The sequence below is a fragment of the Phyllostomus hastatus genome, unplaced genomic scaffold (assembly GCF_019186645.2).
Source record: "Phyllostomus hastatus isolate PE091 unplaced genomic scaffold, TTU_PhHast_1.1 phas_contig_549, whole genome shotgun sequence".
NCBI classification, from domain to species: Eukaryota; Metazoa; Chordata; class Mammalia; order Chiroptera; family Phyllostomidae; genus Phyllostomus; species Phyllostomus hastatus.
The window spans coordinates 123,915-148,083 of NW_025333907.1; the positions used below are offsets into that span (position 1 = coordinate 123,915).

Below are 24,169 nucleotides of genomic sequence, written 5' to 3' on the forward strand. Positions count from 1 at the left end.
AACCCTAAGTATAGCACTTCCTTTGCATTCTTTCAGTGGGTCTAGCAAATTATGATGAGTGGGGATAGTAGGGACCTCCAAAATTCTCAGCTGTTGGTCAGGGTGGCCTGAGGACACCTGAATTTGCAGCTGGTATCTAAAGCAAGGGCAGTCTTGTGGGCAATGCACCCTTAACCTGTGAGGGCTGTGCTAGCTCTGGGTAGTGTGTACCGAAATTACACTGCAGCTCCGAAGTGGATCCTTTCCCTGACTGGCTTTCAGATCAGACCACCGCCTGGCTGACATGGTGACTACAGCCCCTGAGGATCCTGAGAGGTTGTGCCATTTTTTGCTGGCCCTGGAAACTAGGAGAGAATAATGTGTTGCTTAATGCCACTGAGTCTGTGGTGATATTGTAACACAGTAATAGATAACTAACATGCTCACTCAGACCCTCTGTGCACCCTTCCACAGAATGATACCTGAGACAATGCAACATTTCACCACTGGGGGGTGGGGTGAGATAGTGAGGTTTGGAATGATTATCTGGAACAGGAAGTGAATGTGCTTTTGAGACTGAGCTGGGTTCCAATTTTTGCACCTGTCTTACAGGGGTCAGGGAGTTTGTGTGTATAGGGATCAGGGACCATCAAAGGAGAAATCAGGGACTTGGCCTCTGCAGAGTTCAGAGTTTGTACATGGATCAGGGAATAGGTCTATATAGAAATCAGGGGCTTGGTCTTACACAAGGATCATAGAACTGGGTATACTGGGATTAACAACTTAGAAAAGAGGTCAGGGACTTGCTCTTGTAGAGAGAGAGGGTCTTCATCTTGTACACAGATTAGGGACTTGGGCTGTTAGGGATCAGTACTTGGTCTGTACAGAGATCAGAAATTTGCTTTGTTCAGGGATCTGGGACTATGTCTGTATCACAACCATGATATAGAAAACCATACAAGGGTCCTCGAAAAATTAAAAATAGATCACCACAGGATCTAACAATCCAACTTCTGGGTAAAAGAAAATGAAAACAGGATTTCAATGCAATACATATATGCACTCTGCGTTTATCGCAGCATTATTCACAATAATGAAGATGCCCATAAATGGATGAATGGTTAAGATCTCTCCATCTCTCTCTCTCTCTCTCTCTCTCTCTCTCTCTCACACACACACACACACACACACACACACAAATATTCTTTAGCCACCAGAAAGGAGGATATCCTATCATTTGTGACAATTCACATGGACCTTGAGGACATTATGCTAAGCAAGACACACGAGAGAAAGACAAGTTCTGTCTGATCTCACTTACATATGGAACCTAAAAAAAGTCAAACTTGTAAAAAGGGTGGAATGGTGGTTACCAGGGGATGGAAGTGGGAGATAATAACACTGATGTCTCTTAAGGGTATACACTTGTAAGGAGTCATAAACAAGCCATAAGAAACTTAATGCACAGTATAATAAATGTAGACCACAATATTGTACAGTAAGCCCTCACTTAACATCACAGATAGCTTCTGCAACTTGAAGTGACAACACATGAGGAAACCTATTTCACCACAGGCTAATTGATAGAAACAAGACTTGAGTCCCTAGGCATCGTATCACCAGTTACAACCAAACTACAATGAACAAAATGACATCATTCAAGAACCTGCTATATACAACTATGTAACGCGATACTTATCCCTACGACCTGGCAAGCATGCTACAATACACGAATTATGAAAATAATACCTTGTACACCTTAAACTTAACACCTTAAACTCGTGTACACAATGTTACATGTTAAATGTATTTACAGAAAAAGACTACAGGATGTGAATGAGCATGTTACAGATGCCGTTTTAAGTCGTTAAAAATATTAAATTGGTTACACCAAGAGCCAGTTCTGTAAAGAAAAAGAATCCGTGGTATATTTAGGATACTCTTTAGCGGGGCCACAGCGGATGGAGACCAACAGGACCTTTAAACAAACCTAATCAGTGGGGTCTATGGGAGGAGCTAGGGTCTGTGGAAGTTCTTGCACTCCATGCAATCACAATCGGAAGAACTCTACAGGAAGAATTCTGTTAATAATAAAGCTCTGTGTTTCACGGGCCCCCTCCCTTAACTTCCTTTCCCTTCTGTAAACACTCCGCCATCTTGGCAGGCAGGCTGTGCACTGGGGTGCGACCCTTTCTTCTTACAGAACAAATCATTTTAGGTGATGAAACACCTAGTCGATTTCATTATTCAGTGGACGCGCCCAAAGCACCTCAAATCAAAGAACCCCGGACCTCCCAGCGAGGTAGAGGCGTTGAAGGAGCGGAAACGGGTCCTGAGGTTGCTCCAGCACTGCCCGCCCCACCGCGAACCCACCAGAGGCGCCGGCACCACGACGCTGACGGTGTTTCACGTGGCTTACTCCTCTGGGGGATACCCGCTCAGCGGGCCACGGCGGCGGTGCTCACCGGTTGGGGGCGCTGTGCTTCCTTATCAGGACGCAAGCGAACCACGCGGGGTAGGGCAGTAAGGTCCCCGGACCCACAGAACCCCGACCCGACTCTCAGGCCTCTCCCAGAACAAACACTGAGGCGGGTGACGCACAGAGGAGCCCACGGAAGACCCAGGAGACAAAGGAGGCGCGCACGCTCCGGACCGACGTGCTGCACATGCGCGAGGTGAAAGGCTGCGTACGAGGTGAGCCGCGTGTGGAACGTGGATGGTGGATGGGGGCGGCGTGCCTTGCGGAGCGGCGTGCGTGGGAGGCCGCAGGCGGGTGGGGCGTGCGAAGCAGCCGCGTATTTTGGGATTGGCTTGCGTGAGGAGCACGTGGCGTTCGGGAGAGGGAGCTTGCTTAGCGGGACCGTAAATTGATGACCTTGGCTGGCCCCGGATTATGCTGCGTCTTACATTCGCTGCCCAGATGGGGCCAAAGTCCACTGACCATCTAGGTCCATGTTTTCCTGCCCGTTAAATCCCCCTGACCCTCCCTGGCACACACTCCAGTATCTTCTTGCCCAGCTCTGTGCAAAAAGAAAAAACCCCCACTCACCCTCAACTAGGGCCTGCCGCTGGGTCTTGGAGACCCCGTCATCATCCCCTTTGGTACTTAAAAGGGTTGGGGAATACTCCCATTTTTTCCCAGAAGATTTTATTTACTTATTTTTAGACAGAAGGGAAGGGAGGGGAAAGAGGGAGAGAAACATTGATGTGTGGTTGTCTCTCACGCGCCCCCTACTGGGGACCTGGCCTGCAACCCAGGCATGTGTCCTGACTGGGAGTCCAACTGGCAAACCTTTGATTCTCAGGCTGGTGCTCAATCCACTGAGCCACACCAGCCAGGGCAGAAACACTCCCATTTTACAGAATTTGAGAGCAATGCCTGCTTTACGTCAAATCCTGTCCGTATTACTTATTGAGTGCCTACTGTGTGCAGAACACCTTTCTAGGCTTGGTGGAGGGTAGATGAGCTCAGGCCTCAGCCCTCATCCTCACTTTAGCTTCAGTAGAAAGATGAACATGTGAGGTAGGATGGAATGAACAGAAATTAGAACCATGAGTGAGCCCTCTTGGAGGTCAGGAAAGGGCCAGAGGTCTGAAACTTCCTGGAAGATGCTGCGTTTGACTCAGGACTTGGAACATGGAATGCTCTGTATTAAGAGGAAATTGCAAAAATCAAAGGATGAAGGTGGCAGGGACTGGAAAGGAGTTTGATATGGTGATAGGTACAGGTTTATGTAGGAGTGTGGTGAGCAGGGCCTCGGTGGGAAGTGGATACAAGGATCCTTTGACCTCTCTCTCTTTTTAAAAGATTTTATTTATTTTTAGAGAGAGGGGAAGGGAAGGAGAAAGAGAGGGAGAGAAACATCAATGTGGTTGCCTCTCACGCGCCCCCTACTGGGGACCTAGCCCACAGTGCAGGCATGTGCCCTGACTGGAAATTGAACCAGGGACCCTTTGCTTCACAGTCCAGTGCTCAATCCACTGAGCCACACCAGCCAGAGCTGGCCTCACTTTCAGGAAGTAAATGAGCCAAGCTGTCACCAGGTTGTCCCACTACATTAATAATCTTTCAACTATATTAACTTCCTTGTGTTCTCTCCAACACATCCCCTGACAAAAGCAGGTGGAATCATCAGGGAAAGACAAATTCCAAGGATTTTGGAATTTAAAATCCTTGGTGCTTAGGAACCAGGTAAGAAACCCAAGGACCACAACTGAGATGTCTGTTTGCACCAGAAAGATCCAAAGTGGTGCCTTACACCCCTTCCCAAGCAACCTTTTCAGGAACTTTTCTTCATTAGCATACTAAAAGTTATACCCAGGAGTGGAGAGTTAACATTATAATGAGACATGTGATGTATGGCTAAGCATGTCCCAAGCATGTTTTGGAACTGCATGTGCTTTCTTGGAAATCTGAAAATACCCTTCCTTGAAAATTTCAGCCCCTGAACCTCCCTAACTATCCCCTCCCAAAAGCATTTAAGACTTTCCTAATTCCCCAGAGTTGGGGAGAAGGGATCTTTAGAGCACAAACTTGTACTTCTCTATTCTTTGATCAAAGAATAAAATTTCTGATCTGTTTTACCCAATACAGTTTATTGCTGTGAGTGGTATTGAGCAGAATGACCACAATTTCCAGTCCCTGACTAGCATGGGTTGGGGACAAAGTTACACCATTTGAATAAAGATAGAGTTGGACAGAAATAAACTGATCCAAGTGATATGGAGAAAGTGTGTGCTTTCCAACACACTTCTGTTACCAGTCAGGACTAATCCATTGTAATTTCAAATCTTAGTAAAACTCAGAACTCACTTTCCACTGGTGATTTGTTGGAAACATAACTCCTGAAAAAAAATGCACTTAAATAAAAGTCAATTGCAGGACAGGTTTAAATTGAATCAGAGGGCAATGAGCCTGTATGAGCTTCAAACGAGTTCTGTTATAGCTGTGGAGTGGCCTACAGTTGGAGTTTTTCTCCACTTAATCTGTCTTCTCTACAAATCAGTCCATCCAATCATACTAGTCCAGTCTGGGGGACTTGATCCATTTTGTCTCTCGGAAAATGTTTGACAATGTACTCCTGGCCTCCTGCTCAGCTGTTAGTTGCCTCTGCTGAGGTATTGTGTGTCTGAAGAGCTGGCATCTAGTTTGAGATGAAATGTTAGGAGTTTTAGTCCTGGCTATTGTGGCTCAGTGGATTGAGCACTGGCCTGTAAACCAAAGGGTGGCTGGTTCGATTCCCAGTTAGGACACATGCCTGGGTTGCGAGGCGGGTCCCCAGTAGGGGGTGCACAAGAGGCAACCACACATTGATGTTTCTCTCCTTCTCTTTCTCCCTGTCTTCCCCTCTGTCTAAAAATAAAGAAATAAAATCTTAAAAAAAAATACAGCAGAAGTTGAGCTACCATCCCAGAGGAGCTGCCTTCCAGAGGAACTGTCTTGCACGCATCAAATGCTGGAATGTTAAAAACCTTTGGACTGGGCCTAAGCAACTGTTTGTTCCAAGGTTTGCAAAGACAATAAGACAGCAGAAACTCTGGCCAGGTGGCTCAGTTGGTTAGAGCACCATCCTGATACACCAAGGTTGCGGGTTCTATCCCCACTCAGGGCACATACAAGACTCAACCAATAAGTGTATGAAAAAATAGAACAACAAAATTATGTTTTTCTGTTTCTCGCTCTCTCTCCAGTAAATAAATAAATAAATAAATATATTTTTAATTAAGAAAACAATAAACAGACACTATGACTACTGGGTTGAATACTTTCAGACTGGAAATTTAAAATGTTTAGAATTACAGTTATTATGTTAGCTTATCTGCACCTGTGGAAATACCTTCCTATTTTTTAAACTTCTGTGTGCTTAGGAAATGCCTAAGAAAATTTAGAAATTTTTTTATTTTTGAGACTCAGTAAATAAGAGAACTTTATTCACCTTCACAACTAATCAAAGCAATGCAACTTGAATAATCAATGAAATACTATGTTTGCCTTTCAAACGGGCAAGTTGTGGGCCAAAAGAAGATCTCATATATTGCTGTTTGGAGTACAAATTGACACTGCCTTTCTGAAATATACCAGCAATATTTATCAGAAAATTTCAGGAGTCTTATAATCAAATAATTCCGTTCAAATTTAGTCTACCTGTGTGCTCAAAACATACATGCAAGGATGTCTACTTTGCAAATTTATATAATAGCCCAAAACTGGAATTAAATGTTCCCACAATATATTAAATCAATTATGACATCATGCAATAAACTATTACATACTTATAAAATAAAATGATATTTTTCACATGGAAAAAAAAGAAATGCCTTTCTTCTATTGATGTAATTGGTCCTCTTCCCTTTCTTGTAAATACCTATTACCTTTGTCTCCAAGCTACAACACTCTTTGAGCTTCTGTCTGAATCATTGCTTCCCAGATAGATAAATAGCTCTTCTTATTGAACTCAAATAAATGCTTATTGCCTCTCACTTTGAAAGGTCCCTTTATTTTTAGGTTAACACTTCAAAAGCAATGAGTAGCTGGGGAGGAAAGATGAATAAAAGTTGTACTTCTAGGGAAGAACTACTTTCTTAATTCATCAATGTTTCCTCCTTGGTGCCTTAGGAAATGGGATTATGCTTTTCCCACTGGAGAAAAAAAATTGAATGGAAGCTTTTCAATGTCCTTTGATTACTTTCTCTTCTGTAGGAAGGTAGCACAGTAAAAATCTGATTGTTGTGTGACCGACCCATTTGTCATGGTTTCCTGGGGACAAGTTTACTCAGTCTTAGTGGCAGACACATTCATTTCTGTTTGTTGTTGCTGTTGTTGTTCTGTTGACCTACCTGCTCTCAGGGGCTGTGAGTGTCCAGCTTATACAGAGATCCCAGCATTTTAGATGTTATTATGTTCTTGCCCAGCCTCTGTATTATGTCAGTACCAATTTCTGGTTTTGATCATGTACTATAGTTACATTACTACGGGAGCAGCTAACTTGGTGGGGATGTGGGAACTCTGTATACTATTTTTTGTGACTCTATAAATATCCTCCCCCCCAAAATTTTTAATGACTTGGCCATAGCTGCATAGCTCAGTTGGTTAGAGCATCGTCCCCATGAGCAAAGCTGTAGGTTTGATCCTTGGTGGGGGCACATATAAAAATTAACCAATGAATGCATAAATATGTGGAACAGCAAATCGATGTTTCTCTCTCCCTGTCTCCCTGTCTCCCTCCCTCTCCCTTGCTCTCTTCCCCCATCTCTCTAAAAATCAATGAATAAAAATAAAAAGAGAAAGGACATGTCTTGGGCACAAATTCAGATGAGATGAGGTCTTGGGTGGGTGGAGCCATAGCCACACACACTGGATTATGGGGAAGATGTTGTCATTGATGGCTTCTGGTTTCCTGAGTTGATTGCAAGAAGGAAACTGTGTGCCAGGTGGTGTGGAGAACCAGAGTGTCAGAGTGAAACGTCTCCCCACACATCCTGGGGACAAAGTGGGCAGTTGGAGAGCTTCCATCACCCCAGTCCTCCTTCTTTAACTGTAAAACTGAAGACGAGATCTTTGTCTGGGTGGAAGTGACACAATGATCACCGGATTCCTGTCCTTGCTTTGCCTCGGTGAGTCTCCAGGACTGGGAGGGATGGGCTTGGATAGATGAGAAAATTCACGGTGGAGTGGGGGCTATTGTGGGAAACATGGCAAGTACAGAAACAATAACATCTGTGTATTGGATACATGGCCCCTGTCAGAATTTTATGGGCTCTGATATGCTCATGTCTTCATTCTGATGTTCACACAAAAAGATGAGGAACCTAAGGTTCAGAGCCTGTGGTAACATCCGCAGTTTACTCAGCTGAGACATTCAGAGCTCAGATGGGATCTTCAAATCTATCCTCCAAACACCACAGTCTTGGCATGAATGTTGCATTGGCGTATAGGAGGGCAGGGTCTACAGAGTGTGAAAGGCTATGGGTTTGGGTACAAACCAGGAATACCAAGAAGAACAATGACTGGGGATGGCAGCTAAGAAGAAAATTTTCTGACCAGCCCTATCCTCAGCCTCATTTTAACTGTCTTCAACTCAAACATAATGCAATCAAGCAGCCCTCAGCCAGTTAAACAAAACAAAACAAAATAAAACAAAACACCTGAATTATAATCTTGGGTTGGGCTCACAGGAGCTCTCTCGACTTTGAACCAACAGCTCCACCTCCCTCAGCCCGCAGCTCCTCCTCTGTGAGTGGGGTGTGTGGAGGGGATATCAGGACTTATCTGCTTCAGTTCCTTCCTCCTTTGGGCACAGCTGTTCCCTTTGGGGTAATGCTCCTCCCACACATACACTTGAACTTTAGGCTATTGTGAACATACCTGTGACCTCCAGCTGCAGGGCAGACAACTAGGAGCAGTCACAGACTGACCTCAGTCTCCCATATGCATTTCCTGCCCCACAAACTCTTTCCATTTGATTGAGGAAGAACCCCCCCTCCCAACACTCTACAGTAAAATAACTATTTATCATGGAAGTGGTAAGGATAAATATGGCAATCCAAGAAAATATGAGAGAAAAATGGAGGTGAATGTTCAACTTATAGACAGCAAAAGGATTGACTAATCTTAAAAGCTTAGTTACATTTACCAACACAATAAATCAGGAAGGGTTGTGGAAGGCTCTCCATTAACATAACTTCTGAAGGACAAACAATGGGACAAAAGTAAAAGGTAAAGAATAAACCCAGGGAAATACCTGCATGGAACACAGCAGATCTTGAACAAATTGGTCATGCGTTCTCTGCCTCATTGCTACTAAAAGACAAGCACATCACTTATCTGTCATGAGACTTTCTCTTCCAGGGCTCTGTCTGGGCTTTGAAGGTGAACACAAGAATGGTGAGTTGTCTTCCACATAAACTGTGTTTTGTCACCCCAAGTTTTGTGACTTTTTAAAAAAAATTATTTTCAATTACAGTTGACATATAATATTACATTAGTTTTAAGCGTACAATATAGTCATTAAATATCTATTTACCTTACTTACAAATTGATCCCCCAATGAATCCAGTACCCACCTGGAACCATACATAGTTATTACAATATTAGTGACTATATTCCCTGTGCATACTTTACATCCCTGTGGCTTTTTTATAGCTGCCAATTTGTATTTCATAATCTTTTCACCCCCTCCTCTGACAGCTTTCAGTCTGTTTGCTGTATCTCCAAGTTTGTTTCTGTTTTGTTTGTTCATTTATTTTGTTTTTAGATTCCACATATAAGTGAAATCACATAGTATTTGTCTTTCCTTGCCTCACATAATTTCACTTAGCATAATAACCTCTAGATCCATCCACATTGCTGCAAATGGCAAGACTTCATTTTTTTTTAATGGCTGAGTCATATGACCTTTTACCTTTAATTCTCTGAATTCTAGGAGAGTGTTTGTGGACATTAAGATAAAGGGTCAAGTAAAGGATATGATCACCTAACCACATGCTGTACACCTGAAACTAATATAAAATATTGAATGTAAACTGCAATTGGAAAATAAAATTTTAGCCCTAGTCAGGTAGCTTAGTTAGTTGGAGCATCGTCCAGTACACCAAGGTTACAGGTTTGATTCCTGGTCAGAGCACATGCCTAGGTTGCAGGTTTGATCCCCACTTGGGGTACAAACAGGAGGCAACCGATTGATGTTTCTCCCTCATATTGACCTTCCTCTCTCTCTCTCTCTCTCTCTCTCTCTCTCTCTCTCTCACCCCCCCCCCTTCCTTTCTCTGTAAAATCAATAAACATATTCTCAGGTTAGGATTAAAAAGAAAAGAAAAGAAAAATGTTTAAGAAAAGGTAAAGAGTCCAACTAATTCTGAATTCTTTCCAGAGAAACTTCCCAAACCCTCCCTTAATGCCTTGCCGGGACCGGTGGTTAAGCACAGTGCTAATGTGACCCTGAAGTGCCACTGTCACTTCCAGAATGTGACGGTCATGCTGGGGAAGTTGCAGGACCCTGGGTACAAGCAGGAGCAGAGCTCAGCAGGATATGATGCTCAATTCCTCCTTGTGGACCTGGAGCCTAAAACTGCTGGCATATACTTTTGTGCCTATAAGACAATGGGCTCCCACGAGTGGTCCGAGAAGAGTGAACCCCTGCAGCTTGTGGTCACAGGTAAGCAGGTTTCCTCCTTGGTGCACATATTCCTTGTCCTGTGATAGGACCTGGCAGAGAAAAAAGGAATGCAGGAAACAAAAAGACAGATGTGACACATCCAGTGTAGGGAAATGGAGACATGAGAACAAGACTCTCATCAGGGCTTCTGAGAGGGTCTCAATAATGTGGATGGGTGACAGTGTTTTAGAATAGAGGTATTGATAGAAAATTTGAGGGGCAGCAAGGCCATAGGATCAAGAGACAGCTGTCACTGAAGAGATAGTTTGGTAGTTTCTGAGAGGTGGGGTCACACTGTGTCATGTAGAGCCACATGGGGAAGCACCAGGGCCAGGAAGCAGCCAGAGGGAATGAGCCTTTATACTTGTTTCTGTGAGAATCAACAGGCTTAGGATTGGGGCACAGAGGCTGCCCAGGTTATCTGGGACCTGACCCTGGGGTGATGAGGGCAGGGAAATAATGGCCCTGAGTGTGAGAAACCAATGAAGGAGGTCATTGGAAGTGTGGGCTCCAGATTGGTTGGTTTGCATTTGAGAGGTGTGCTCCAGAGAGAGACGTTGCCTGTCTCTAGGAATTGCTAACCCTGAGAGGGGAATCCCTCTGAAGTCATCAAGGTTCTCAAATGTTAAAGCATCTGATGTAGAAAATAAAGCCATGGTTAATACAGAGAGATGGGTGAGCGTGTCCTCAGTACAAGGATAAATGGGAAGCCCTGGTCCTTCCCTTCATCCAGACTGCCTTGTTCTATTCAGGATCACTCCTAAAACCTCCCCTGTCAGTCAGTGCAAAGTGGGGATGACTCCAGGTCACAGTATGACACTCTGATGTCTGGTTCCATACAAGAGAACTGAGTGTATCATTATTGCTCTGCTGAAAATGGGAATCCAGAACCATTACAAACTGAGAAAGTAATACAAAACCTAACTGAGCATCATGGTGGCATAAAAAGTCCTTTGTTTTTGTTCCTCCCTTCAACAACAAAAATTCAGCATCCATCTACAAACAAAAGTGTCTTTGTGGGAATCATGAGATCCAGCACCATATGCCAAGGGACCTGGGAGGAGTCTCACCTACCTGTGCATCAGGTCATAGGCAGACGGACCTCAGTACCAGCTGTGGAACCTGCAGGAGACAGTGTGCTGGTTCCAGCCCCTCTTGGCTGTGGTCTGGAAGTACCTGATGGACTTGGACAACACCTATCAGTGAGAAAGCCTTTGTGTGAGTCTACAAACCAAGACTGAGTCATGAATAAACAGAAAATCTGAACAGAAAGTAATGGGTGAAAAGAATGAATCAGTAAGGAAAAGAAAAACACAAAACCTCCCTCCCAACCACCACCACAACAAAAAAGCCTAAGATCACATGTTTTCACCGGTGAATTCCACCAAACATTTAAAGAAGAAACAATGCCAATCTTACTCAAACTTTTTGAACAAAAACTGAAAAGGAGGAAACACTACCACACTCATTTTACCCTGATAATAAAGCTGGATGAGGACACTACAAGGAAAAGTAAACTACAGATCAATATCTCCAATGACTATAGATGCAAGAATTCTCAACACAATGTTAGCAACTGAATTCACCAGCACATTAAAAGGATCATACACCATGATCAAGTGGAATTTATCCCTGAGATTCAAGGATGGGTCGACATACGTAAAACAATAACTGTGATAACCATGTTTGTAAGATAAAGAAGAAAAATCATATCATTTCAACAGATGCAGACAAAGCATTGAACAAAATACATCTCTTTGAGGTAAAAACTCTCAACAAAGTGGGTGTAGAGGGGACATGCCTCAATAGCAGAAAGACCCTATACAACAAGCTAACAGCTAACATCATAATGATAAAAGGTTGAAATCTTTTCCTCTTAGATCAGGTGCCCAGTCTCACCATTCCTATTCAACATGGTACTAGAAATGCTAGCCAGAGCAATCAGGCAAGTCAAAGAAATAAAAGGAACCCGAACTGGAAAGGAACAAGTTAAATAGTTGCCCAAAGTGGGTAATGTTATAAATATTTTAAAGAAGTAAACTAATAGTTAGCCATTGAATTAAGTGATTTCTCCAAGGGCCACTATTATAATTCAGATTTATTGCCTTTTATAATATATTTAAATCCTAGGATGGTACTTCTTCATAATTTCCTTTATTTTCTACATCTACTGTGTTACCTTTGCATCTTAATACTTTTCAGTACAATTTTCTTTAGTCTTGGAAGTCATCTCAGTTATAAGTATATAATCTATGAAGCCTATTGCTGATTACAAATTACAACAAAAGCAGATTTGTCTTTACTTAGTAATGATATGCTCTTATATATAGAAAATCCTAAAGACTCAAGCAAAAACTGTTCAAACTAATCATCAAATTCAGCAAAATTGGTAGATATAAAATTGGCATACAGAAATCAGTTTCATTCCTATACACTAACTACAAAATATCTGAAAAAGAATTAAAGAAAACAATCCCAGTCACAATAGCATGAAAAACAATAAGATACTTAGAAATAAATTTAACCAAGGAGGTGAAATATCTCTACACTGAAAACTACAAGAATTATGAAAGACATTGAAGACACAAAGAAATGGAAAGCTATCCCATGCTCATGAATCAGAAGAATTAATATTGTTAAAATGTCTATATTACCCAAGTCATCTATAGATTCAGTGCAATCTCTATCAGAATGCCAATGATATTTTTCACAGAAATAAAACAAACAATCCTAAAATGTGTATGAAACAGATAGAACACCCTGAATAGCCAAAGCATCCTGAGAAAGAAGAACAAAATTGGAGGTATCATACTTCATGATCTTAAATTATACTACAAGGCTGTAGTAATCAAACCAGCATGGTAATAGCATAAAAACAGACATATAGATCAATGGAACAGAATAGAGAACCCAGAAATAAACCCTTGCATGTACAATCAGCTAATATCAGAGAAGGGTGCCATAAATGCTCAATGGAAAAAGGATAGTCCCTTCAACAAATGGTGTTAGGAAAACTGGATAACCACATACAGAAAAATGAATTTGGTCCCCTATCTTACACCAGTCACAAAAATGAACTCTAAATGGATTAAAAATTTAAACATAAGACTTCCAAACCATAAAACTCCTAGAAGAAAACATAGGGGAAAATCCCTTTGACATTGATCTTGGTAACAATGTTTTAGATATAACATTAAAGCACAAGAAACAAAAAAATAAGCAGGACTACATCAAACTAAAAAGCATGCACACAGCAAAGGAAACCATCAACAAAATGAAAGAGCAACCTACCAAATGGGAAAAAAAAATATTTGCAAAATGATAGTGTTCCTGGGTGAAAGAGGTGAAGGGACTAAGAAGCAATATGGATATATTTTTAGAGAGAGGGGAAAGGAGGGAGAAAGAGAGGGAGAGAAACATCGATCAGTTGCCTCTCCCAATACTGCCAACCAGGAACCTGGCCCACAACCCAGGCATTTGCCCTGGCTGGGAATCAAGCCAGTGAAATTTTTGGTTTGCAGTACGATGTCCAACCCACTGAGCCACAGCAGTCAGGACTGACTACTTATCTTGCATCCTGTTTTCTAGATACCCGTGATGGATCTGGAGCTTCCTCAGTAAAAACAGGTAAGATAATTAGAGAAGAGATGTTTTAACCAATTGTATCCACCTTGAGGCAGGGGATCCCTTTGGATTAAAAGGCACGGGAAGAATCTTAATGCCCACTTTCTCAATGCCTTGGGAGGAACCACTGCCTTTTGGGGGAGATGGCCTCTAAGCCACTCCTGTAAATCCTGGTGGGTAAAAACATCCTGAGGTGCATTGTCTGACATCTTGCATAACGAAAAACTATGTTAGAGTTATGTGAAGCATGGGGGTGAGTTTGTGTGACCGGCTTGGGGAAGGGGACTGGGACCCGTAGCATTCAGGTTACTTTGGGGATATGTGTGATCAAGGACTTGGTAAAGCTTCAAAGTTCTCAAAAATAGGTGACTATCAAATTCTTTTACTCTGATGTTGCTTTTCCATGAAGAGTTGACTAAGGCTCTGTCCTCAGAGATTCTTCTAAAAATTTAGGGCTTTTGATAGCTTTAGACTGAAACAGGAACTCAACCAAACTTTAACAACATCTAGATGCTTACTTATTCTTTCTTTCAGCAACTCATAGCCTCCCTGCCATGGACTCCAAGGAGCCAAGATTGTTAAGGGTTGTCACTGGAGCCCTGGATGGTGTAGCTCAGTGAATTGAGCACAGGCATGGGAACCAAAGGGTCACTGGTTCGATTCCCAGTCAGGGTACATGCCTGGGTTGCAGGCCAGGTCCCCAGCAGGGGGCACACAAGAGACAACCACACATTGATGTTTCTCTCTTTCTCCTTCCCTTCCCCTCTAAAAATAAATTTTAAAAATCTTTTTTAAAATGTTGTCACTAAAGTCTATGCTGGTATAATTTGTTTTTTTCAATGAATGTTTTATTGATTGATTTTTTTTTAAAGAGAAATAAAGAGAGAAACATCAACCTGATGCCCCACCCATTTGCATTCCATTTGCAACCATTATACATTCAATGGCTGGTTCTTGCATGTGCCCCGAGCAGGGATCAAACCCACAACCCGGCACATGGGGACAATGCTCTAACCAACTGAGCTATCTGGCCAGGGCTAATTCATTTTTTCATAGAAGATATCCTCTGAGGTGTCTTTGCAAAATAAGTATTAACCTTTGAAAATGTTCTTTTTCCGTATCAGCTGGTTTGGGACATGGTTGCTACTCCAGCTGTAGGAACATAATCGCCAGGAATGTTTCCTTGGACAGATCTGAAATCTGATAGAATGGAGGAGCATGGAAGTATCAGAGATGAGGTGGGAAGTCCCGCAATGTGTGAGAGGGAAGAGGTAGAAAAGCTTTTATATTTTTAGCTCATGTGGAACTTATTTTCTTTCATTTCTATTGATATATAATCCACATTCCATAACTGCACCCTTTTAAAGTGTACAGTTTGCAAGGCTGTGCAACCTTTGCCACTAATACAACTCCCAAAATGAAATCTTGTACCCACTAAGCAGTCAGTCCTCATTATCCTCTCCCACCAGGCTCTGCAAACCATGGATGTGCTTATTCTGGATATTTCCTATCAGTGGAATCACACGACCTGTGGTCTTTTGTGTCTGGCTCCTTTCACTCAGCATCCTGTTTTCAAGGTTCACCCATGTTGTAGCAGGTGTCAGGGCTTTGTTCCTTTTCATGGCTGAATAATATTCCATTGTGTGGATAGACCATCTCTTATTTCTCCGTTCATTCACTGATGGACATTTGGGTTGTTAGTACTTTCTGGCTACTCTGAAGAATGCTCCTGTGAACAGGGATGTATAAGTGACTGAGTTCTTGCTTTCAACCGGGTTCTACCTACAAGTAGACTTGCTGGGACATATGGTAACTCTATGTTTAACTTTTTGAGGACCTGCCAGACAGTTTTCCAATGTGGCTGCATGATTTTACCTTCCCACCAGCCATATATGTGGGTTCCAATATCTCCACATCCTTGCCAACTCTTGTTAATTTCCTTTCATTTTATTATAGCCATCCAAGTGGGTGTGCATATCATTTCTTAAAATGTACTTTCTGAGTTCACACTGATGCCACCACAATTCTAAACAGAATAACGAATCTTTAAGCACAGATAAGGTGTCTGCACCCTGTATGTGCATGCCCCAAACTGCCCGGAAGGGACCCTACCCTCCCGTTCTGTGTAGACCAATAGTGAATTTTACCACCTAACTTTGACTCAAGGGCAGGCTTGCTTTCTGATGCCTGTGTTAAGCTGTATCCCATTGCCTAGGGAGACTCCTTCAGATGAATATCATATATTCTCTGTAATTTATTTTGGCTACTTGCGAACAGGCATGTGAAATTTTACAAGGATATGTAAACATCTCAGGGTGAACCCAGTTCATCAGGTTATGGGGCCACAGGAAGAGAATTTTGCAAGAACTTACTTCTCATTTCCAGTGAATCGCTATGTGAGGAAAAGCTGTAGGCTGGACAGAGAGAGAAGTAAATGCTTAAAGCAGGACTGATGTTTCTCTGCTTCCATCAAGGGTCCGGGAACAACTGTTCCTGCCCTGTGTTCATATGTCCATGCAGATGCCTTGATAGAATTGTTGCTTCTGAGGGTCTCTTGGATCCGATGCCACCAGAAGCAGACTCTCAAATATTAGTGAAAAAATGACATTGTAGGGGAGTGGGGAAGAAGGACTTCAAGGAAAAGAGACTAAAAAACAGTGGAATATTCCAGGCTCTCCACTCAATCCTGTGGGGAAGCACAGGTGACAGAAAAGTGGACAAATACGGGAGGCCAGGGAGCTAGGGCATTCACATCTCCACAAATAACAGTCATGGTAAAGGGGTGACCCTGAGGCCCATAAATTCCAAGGCACTTGGGATCCTTCCAGATACAAGGTCTCACATAGGAAAGAGGAAGAAGGCAGGATCGAGAGTGCATAGAAATGGCAACAATTTTGCCCTGGCTGGTGTGGCTCGGTGGACTGAGTGCCAGCCTGTGAACCAAAGGCTTGCCAGGTTGATTCCCAGTCAGGGCACATGCCTGGGTTGTGGGCCAGGTCCCCAGTAGGGGGCACGTGAAAGGCAATCACACATCGATGTTTCCCTCCCTTTCTTTCTTTCTCCCTTCCCCTGTCTCTAAAAATAAATAAATAAATACTTTTTTTTAAATGGCTAAGGTCTGGGGGAACCTGGGTGTGGGAGCACTTGCAGCACCTGGTACAGAGGGACCTGGGTATGGGTGGGATGCTAGGTGAGAAAGCCACCATTCTCATGGCTTCATTATCCTGCACAGTGAGGCAGATTCTACAATGGGGGCTCAAGCCATTACCTCACTTTTCATGTTATGTTATGTTATCTTCAGCTTCACTGAGCTATAACTGCTGGGTAAAACGGGGAGATATTTAATATGATGATCGGATATAAGTATACATCTTGGAAGGCTTCCCCCCACTGAGTTAATGAACACATCCCTCACCTCATACTTACCTCTTCCCTTTTTCTTTAATGAGAATGTTTAAGACCTACTGTCTTAGCAAATTTTTAAACTTTTTAAACCCTCACCCAAGGGTACACTTATTGATTTTAGAGAGAGAGGAAGGCAGTGGGGTTGGGGGAGAGACATCAATGGAGAGAGAAACATTGATTGGTTGCCTCCTATATATGCCTCCAGTGGGGACCAAACCTGCAACCTAGGTATATGCCCTCACTGGAAATTGAACCCAAGTCCTTTTGATATATGGGGTGATGCTCCAACCAACTGAGCCACACCGGTATCTTTTTTACCACCTCTCATTTCCCCCACCCCTCAGCTCCTGGCAACAACCATTCTACTCTCTACTTCTATGGCTTTTATTATTATCATTAGTCTTAGTAGTAGTAGTAGTAGTAGTAGTAGTATTTAGATTCCATATATAAGTAATACCATGCAGTATTTGTCTTTGACTTTTTTTATTTAGCATAATGTCCTCCATGTTGTTGCAAATGGCAGGCTGTCCTTGTTGTTCAGGTTGTAGTTCATGTTGTACATATACCACAAAGATGATGATTCCTGAGCTCGGGGACAGTGTGGGTTTTCATCCCCCTGTGATTGGACCTGCCACTACCTCTGCGGCATTACAGCTGGCGGGGTACATGTTATCTCCCCAGATCATCAGTTCCCTGGGAAAGGTTCAGAATATCACATCTCTCCAACTTGGGCACCCAGTGGCCCCCCTGACCTTGTGGCTGACTGGCCTGATGGGTTAGACACAGCAGAATCCAAGTCTGTCCTTCCCATGTGACCTTGGGGTATTCAATGGACTCCTTGATACTTGGCCTACTTATGAATTAAATGGGACAGTGAACCTATCTTGCATGTGTATCATCAGGGTGAGAAAGAGTGTCCATGAAGCACCTGACACAGCGGCTCACAATAAATGACCAATACCCCTGCAGTCAGTGAAACATCTATGGGGAATTTCCCATGTGCGAGGCATGGTTGATAAGGGCCCATTTAATGTTGTCCAGTAAAGTAGCTACTGTCATTGCCCTCACTTTGAATGGAGAAGATGAAACAAAATGCTTCAAGCAATGGGATGTCCCTGCTCTGAAGTGACAGCTCCATGTTAAAAAAAAAGAAAGAAGAAAAAAGAAACTTGCTCTGGCTGGTGTGGCTCAGTGGATTGAGCTCAGGCCTGTGAACCAAAGGGCTGGCAGTTCAATTCCCAGTTAGGGCACATGCCTGGGTTGAGAGCCAGGTCCCCAGTAGGGGGTGCTCCAGAGGTAACCACATATTGGTGTTTCTCTCCCTCTCTCTCTCCCTCCCTTCCCATCTTTCTAAAAATAAATAAAATCTTTAAAAAATGTTTTTAATGTTATTTTTCAATTACAGTTGACATTCAATATTATACTACTTTCAGGTGCACAGTATAGTAGGTTGGACATTTATATACCTTACAAATTGTCACCCTAATAAGTCTTGTACCCACCTGGCACCATACATAGTTATTACAACATTGTTGACTGTATTCCTTGTGCTGAACTTTACATCCCTGTGACTATTTTGTAACTGCCAATTTGTACTTCTTAACCCCTTCCCCTTTTTCACCCAGCACCCCCAAGCCCCCTCCCATGTAAAAACCACCAGTCTGTTCCCTGTGTCTACTAGTCTGTTCCTATTGTGTTTCTTCATTTATTTTGTTTTTTAGATTCCAGATATTAGAAAAATCATATGGTACTTATCTTCCTCTGCATGACCCAGCAATTCCATTACTGGGTATTTACCTAAAGAAACCCAAACCACTAATTCAAAAAGATTCACGAACCCCTATGTTCACTGCAGCGTTATTTACAATGGCCAACATAAGTGCCTATCAGTAGATGAGTGGATTAAAAAATCTGTGGTACGTTTACACAATGGAATATTACACAGCCGTGAAAAAGAATGAAATATTGCCACTTGTGACAGCATGGATGGACCTTATGCTGCGAGAAATAAGGCAGCTCCACGTTTTGAAGCCAGGTTGTCTGGCTCCTCTTACCTGTTCTAAATTCCATCAGCGTGTTCCAGAAGCCAAACTGATTCTCTGACCTGCTCCTTTCCTTCCAGACACCAGAGTCATCTTTGTCACCACCTTCAGCTGCCTCATCATCTTCCTCCTCTTTCCCTCTATATTCCTCATCTACAGATGCACTCAGCATGGTGAGTAGATAGCAACCCCCATCAAAACCACAGGAGAGCCCTAGCTGGTGTGGCTCAGTGGATTGGGCACCAGCCTGTGAATGGAAGGGTTGCTGGTTCAATTCCCAGTCAGGGCATATTCCTAGGTTTCAAGCTGGGTCACCATTTGGGGGCATGTGAGGGGCAACTGATCAATGTACCTCTTGTACATTCATGTTTCTCTTCCTTTCTCCCTCCCTTCCCCTCTCTCTAAAAACAAATAAATAAAATCTTTTTTAAAAACCTACAGGGGAACAGAAATAAAGAGAAGGATTCTCTCATTTGATAAATTTCCCCCTGTGTTTTTTTATAGGTTCATCACATAAAGAAGCCACCAAGAGGTACATAGATATACTTGGCAGGTGTCTCAGCCCATCCTTCAGGAACCCCATTTTCCCAGACCCCATTTTTCAGGCCCAACCACACCCTGTTCCTTGACCATGCCCCTCCCTCAGTCTGAGGTGTGACCTTCCTCCTCTCCTCTCCAAAGCCCTTATCTTCCCTCCAGAATCTTCATGCCCCACACTTACCATGTGTTTCTCTCTCTCTCCGAACAAGCCATTCCAAGTTCCCCAAGCAGGAGGCTTCAGGTAAGTGATAAGAGAAGAACCCAGGAGAGAACAGAGGGCAGTTGGACTCCTGCTGACTGAGAACTGAAGTGTTTTTTTGTTTTTATTTTTTCCCTCACTCACATGCAGATTTACCCAAGCTGGAAACAGAATCTCTCTCGGTGAGTTCTCCCACCTCTTGGAATTCCCCCAAGAGCTGTCTTAGCAACCCGGCTGGTCCTGCCTGCTTCCCAGTTCAGCCCACAGTCTGGTTACATGGATACCCCAACTCATACCATCAAGAGACCAGTTAATATCGTGTCTAAAACCAGGCACTTTGACCAAACTCCTAAAAACAAGAAAGTGGAATGGTGGTTACCAGGAGCTAGGGGACGGAGCAACTGGGGAGGTGATGTTTAAGGGTACAGACTTGTAACTCATAAATAAATGTCCTGCAGAGCTGACACATGATAGCTCACAGTAGGTATTATAAACTTCAAAGTTGCTAAGAGGATAGATCGAACTTGTTCTCACCACACACAGAAGGTAATTAAAGGTAATTACATGCCCTTTGGAGGTGCTAGCTAACATCACGAATTGCAGAATATAAATGTATCAAATCAATAGGTTGTATACCTTAAACTTATATAATGCTATATGTCAATTATATCTCAACAAACAAACAAACAAACAAAAAAGCCGTGTCCTTTGAATGACAAAGTAGCTGAATCTCAGCTCCCAATGTCTCCTATGGATCGCCAGTATGGTCTGACATGAATCATGAAGTCCCTGTGATTTGAGCCCTGAGTTTCATACTGTATCTAGTGGGAAGCAAACTCCCCATGGAAAAGGCTTGTGTAAATCGAGCAAGGTCATAAACATAAAAAGCTTCCTGGAGTTTCTGGCAAATTTTAAATGTCAGGTGGATGGTGTGAAAACGTCAATGAATAAATGTTAATCAATTTACATCAATCAGTTGTTTTACTATTTAAAACACTGCTGATTTGTGATTCCACATTGATTAGCATTCCATCTAAGAGCAACATAAGATAACATTTATACAATTTTCCACGGGACACAGAGGTTCACTAGCTCATTCTTTACGCCAGAGCAAATAGAGGGTTACCAAAAGGTTCAAGGAGTTCACTATCATGTTGAAAAAATACTCATGCACATTGTGTTCATTTAGATATAAATCTATATCTATAGATGTAGATAGATAGATGTAAATAAATTTATAAAAGAGGCATAGTGCCCAGGCTGGTGTGGCTCAGTGCATTGAGTGCCAGCCTGAGAACCAAAGTCAGGGCACATGCCTGGGTTGTGGGCCAAGTCCCCAGTAGGGGGTGCACAAGAGGCAACCACACACTGATGTTTCTCTCCCTTTTTTTCTCCCTCCCTTCCCCTCTGTCTAAAAGTAGATTTTTAAAAATCTTAAAAAAAAAGGCATAGTCACAAATTAAGCATAAGTTAACAAATCTGGTCCATTTCACATGCTGGATTAATGTCATTATTTCATAAATTATTGATAATGTTATAACAGTATAATATCAAGATATGGTACCTTCACACCCTGAAGTACTATTCAGCCATGAAAAGGAAGAAACTACTGATACATGCGGTAAGCAGGTGCACTTCAAAAACATTTTGCTAAGTGAAATGAGCCAGAAATGAAAGACTATATATATTGTTGCTCCATTTATATAAAAGTCTCCAGAAAAGGCAAATAAGTAGTTGCTTGTGGCTGGAGTAGGGGGAGGGGTGGGGTGGGAGGCAGGAGAGCAAGGTTTACCTGTAGATAGGCACAGGGGAATTGGGGGGAGTGGGTGATGCACGCCCTCAAAATAGATTGTGGGCTACATCATTGTACAAATTCACTAAAAGTCATCTAACTGTACACTTATCATAGGGGAATTTACTAGGGACATCATACATTATTCATTTATAAATTACACCTCCATAACATTGTTTAAAATGAGAATATAACAGTACACAGTGCCAACAGGTGTTCTCATGGGATGGTAGCTCTTCTCCAAGGCACTTTTGCAATGACTTTTATCAGCACCAGGTACTACTGGTTGTCAGAATCCTTTCATTAGTACTAGAGTCAAAGCCCTCATTCTCCATGAGGCTCAGCCGGTATAGGATGTTGTGCATCTGGGCCACCCGATGCCACAGCCCTCAGTCACACATGGCTGCCACACATTTGAAATTACTGCTCGCTGGACGTATTTTTACATTTAATTTAATTCAGTTTAATTCAAATTAATTTAATTTAATTTTAGTTCATTTAAATTTAAGTAACTGGATGTGGCTCAAGGCCACCACATTGGGCATGTCAGCTCTAAATGCCGGTGTGTACCCCTCTCTTTTCCTGAAAGACTGAAGACCCCCAGGAAGACACCCCTGCTGATGTAAACAATGAGGCACCGGCTGAGGAGGAGCCCCTGGGATCTTGTGAATGAGCCACTGGAGGAAGGACTTCTCCCCTGGGGAGGAGAGTTTGGATTCAGGTGGCTGAAGTGACTGGATGTGTGGAAACCCACATCACGCTGTGTCCTCAGCTCATCGTCCATGCTAATAAAATTAAGGTTTTTCTGCCCTGGCTGATGTGGCTCAGTGGACTTCGTGCTAACCTGCAAATCAAAGGGTGGCCGGTTTGATCCCCAGTCAGGACACATGCCTAGGTTGTGTGTCAGGTCCCCAGTAGGGGGCGCATGAGAGGCAACTACACCGTGACGTTTCTCTCCCTCTTTTTCTCCCTCCCTTCCCCCTCTCTAATAATAAATAATAAATAAAATATTTTTGAAATTAATGTTTTTCTTCTTGCTTCCACTCCTCTCAAAAACTACTGGATGGGTTTTTCTAAATTCTGGAGTCTAGCTTTAGTATGGTTTGACTTAAAACATAGGCTAAGATTATGTCCTACATACATGGACTGGTGGTACTTATAATATTCACTTGGGGATTTGTGGACAGCACCCCATGAATGGAAAATGGTTTCCCTAGAGAGGCCTGTGTGGCTGCAATCAGGTGAGGCATTCCCTAGACACAGGGCTTTGGAAAAGGAGCACAAAACATGAGCCACAAAGTGATGGGACACTCAATGATGAGCTAATGACAGCATCCCTATGGAGCATGCAGCCCGGCCAGCAGCTAAATGTATTTGTGTCATAATTTTCTCATGATGTGTTGGGCAGCCATGTAGTCTCAAGTCCAGACCAGTTTCCTCTCTGACATGACTGCCACCATATTTCTGTTTGTGTTATTTCCTCAATGGTTTTAAACTGTTTAACTTATTGATTTTAGAGAGAGAGGAAGGGAGAATGAGAAAGAGAGAAACATTGATCTGTTGTTCCATGTATTTATGCATTAATTAGTTGATTCTCGTATGTGCCCTGACCAAGGATCAAACCTGCAATCTTGGCGTATCAGGAAAATGTTCTAATTAACTGAGCTACCCGGCCAGGGCTGTATATAAACACTCTTAATGCATAAACATATGCTGAATAACTTTTCTCTTTTTAAAAGAGAAAGTCACCGAATAACATGAATGGAAATACCCACACCAACCTTATTTTCTTGACACTAGTATTTTGCTTCCCAATCTTTTTCTTCCCTCTCCTCACCAGAAGTAAACATTTTCCAAGGTTGCACATATTATTCCTAGGCATTTTCATACTTTCACAACCCAGACATCTATTAATAGTTCACTCATGGCACCGTTTTATGTTATTAATGTATATACATATGAAACACTTATTTGAAAGAATATAGGCACCCCTACATTCAGTGAAGCATTCTTTACTATAGCCAAAATATGGAAGCAACCCAAGTGTTCATCAATAAACAAGTGGATATAAAAGATGTGGGACATATATCCAAAGAAATATTATTCAGCCATAAAAAGAATGAAATCTTACCATTTGCAAGAGTATGGATGCACCTAGAGGATATTATGCTCAGTGAAATAAGTCACAGAAAGACAAATACCATATGGTTTCACTTATCTGTGAAATCTAAAGAACCAAAATAAGCCCAGGCTGGTGTGGCTCAGTGGATTGAGTGCCAGCCTGTGAACCAAAGGGTTGTGGGTTGGATTCCCAGTCAGGGCACTCGCCTGGGTTGAGAGCCAGGTCCCCAGTAGGGGGCACCCAAGAGGCAACCACACATTGATGTTTTTCTCCCTCTCTTTCTCCCTCCCTTCCCTCTCTAAAAATAAATAA

General features: G+C 42.6%; 1 protein-coding gene across 4 annotated transcripts; it reads left to right on the forward strand.

Moving 5' to 3' along the window:
* The first annotated feature begins 7,421 nt into the window (after window positions 1-7,421).
* On the forward strand, window positions 7,422-22,597 carry LOC123824155 (V-set and transmembrane domain-containing protein 1-like). Of its 4 annotated transcripts, none has more exons than XM_045847263.1 (10): window positions 7,422-7,593; window positions 8,828-8,863; window positions 9,849-10,133; window positions 13,722-13,760; window positions 19,285-19,377; window positions 19,709-19,736; window positions 19,954-19,985; window positions 20,094-20,125; window positions 21,487-21,564; window positions 22,325-22,597. In XM_045847263.1, the coding sequence occupies exons 1-10, from the start codon at window positions 7,560-7,562 to the stop codon at window positions 22,406-22,408; spliced, it is 741 nt and encodes a 246-aa protein (XP_045703219.1). In that variant the 5' UTR covers window positions 7,422-7,559; the 3' UTR covers window positions 22,409-22,597. The 4 variants fall into 4 exon arrangements, with proteins under 4 accessions (XP_045703219.1, XP_045703220.1, XP_045703222.1 ...); XM_045847265.1 differs by having other exon boundaries at window positions 7,489-7,593; window positions 9,941-10,133; XM_045847264.1 differs by lacking the exon at window positions 21,487-21,564.
* The last annotated feature ends 1,572 nt before the right edge of the window (window positions 22,598-24,169 follow it).

Coding starts and splice junctions, on each gene's coding strand:
- LOC123824155 (XM_045847263.1), top strand. CDS start 7,560: ATGATCACCGGATTCCTGTCCTTGCTTTGCCTCG. Junction 13,761..19,284: donor AGCTTCCTCAGTAAAAACAG/GTAAGATAATTA, acceptor CTTTCCTTCCAG/ACACCAGAGTCATCTTTGTC. Junction 21,565..22,324: donor AGAAACTACTGATACATGCG/GTAAGCAGGTGC, acceptor TTTTCCTGAAAG/ACTGAAGACCCCCAGGAAGA.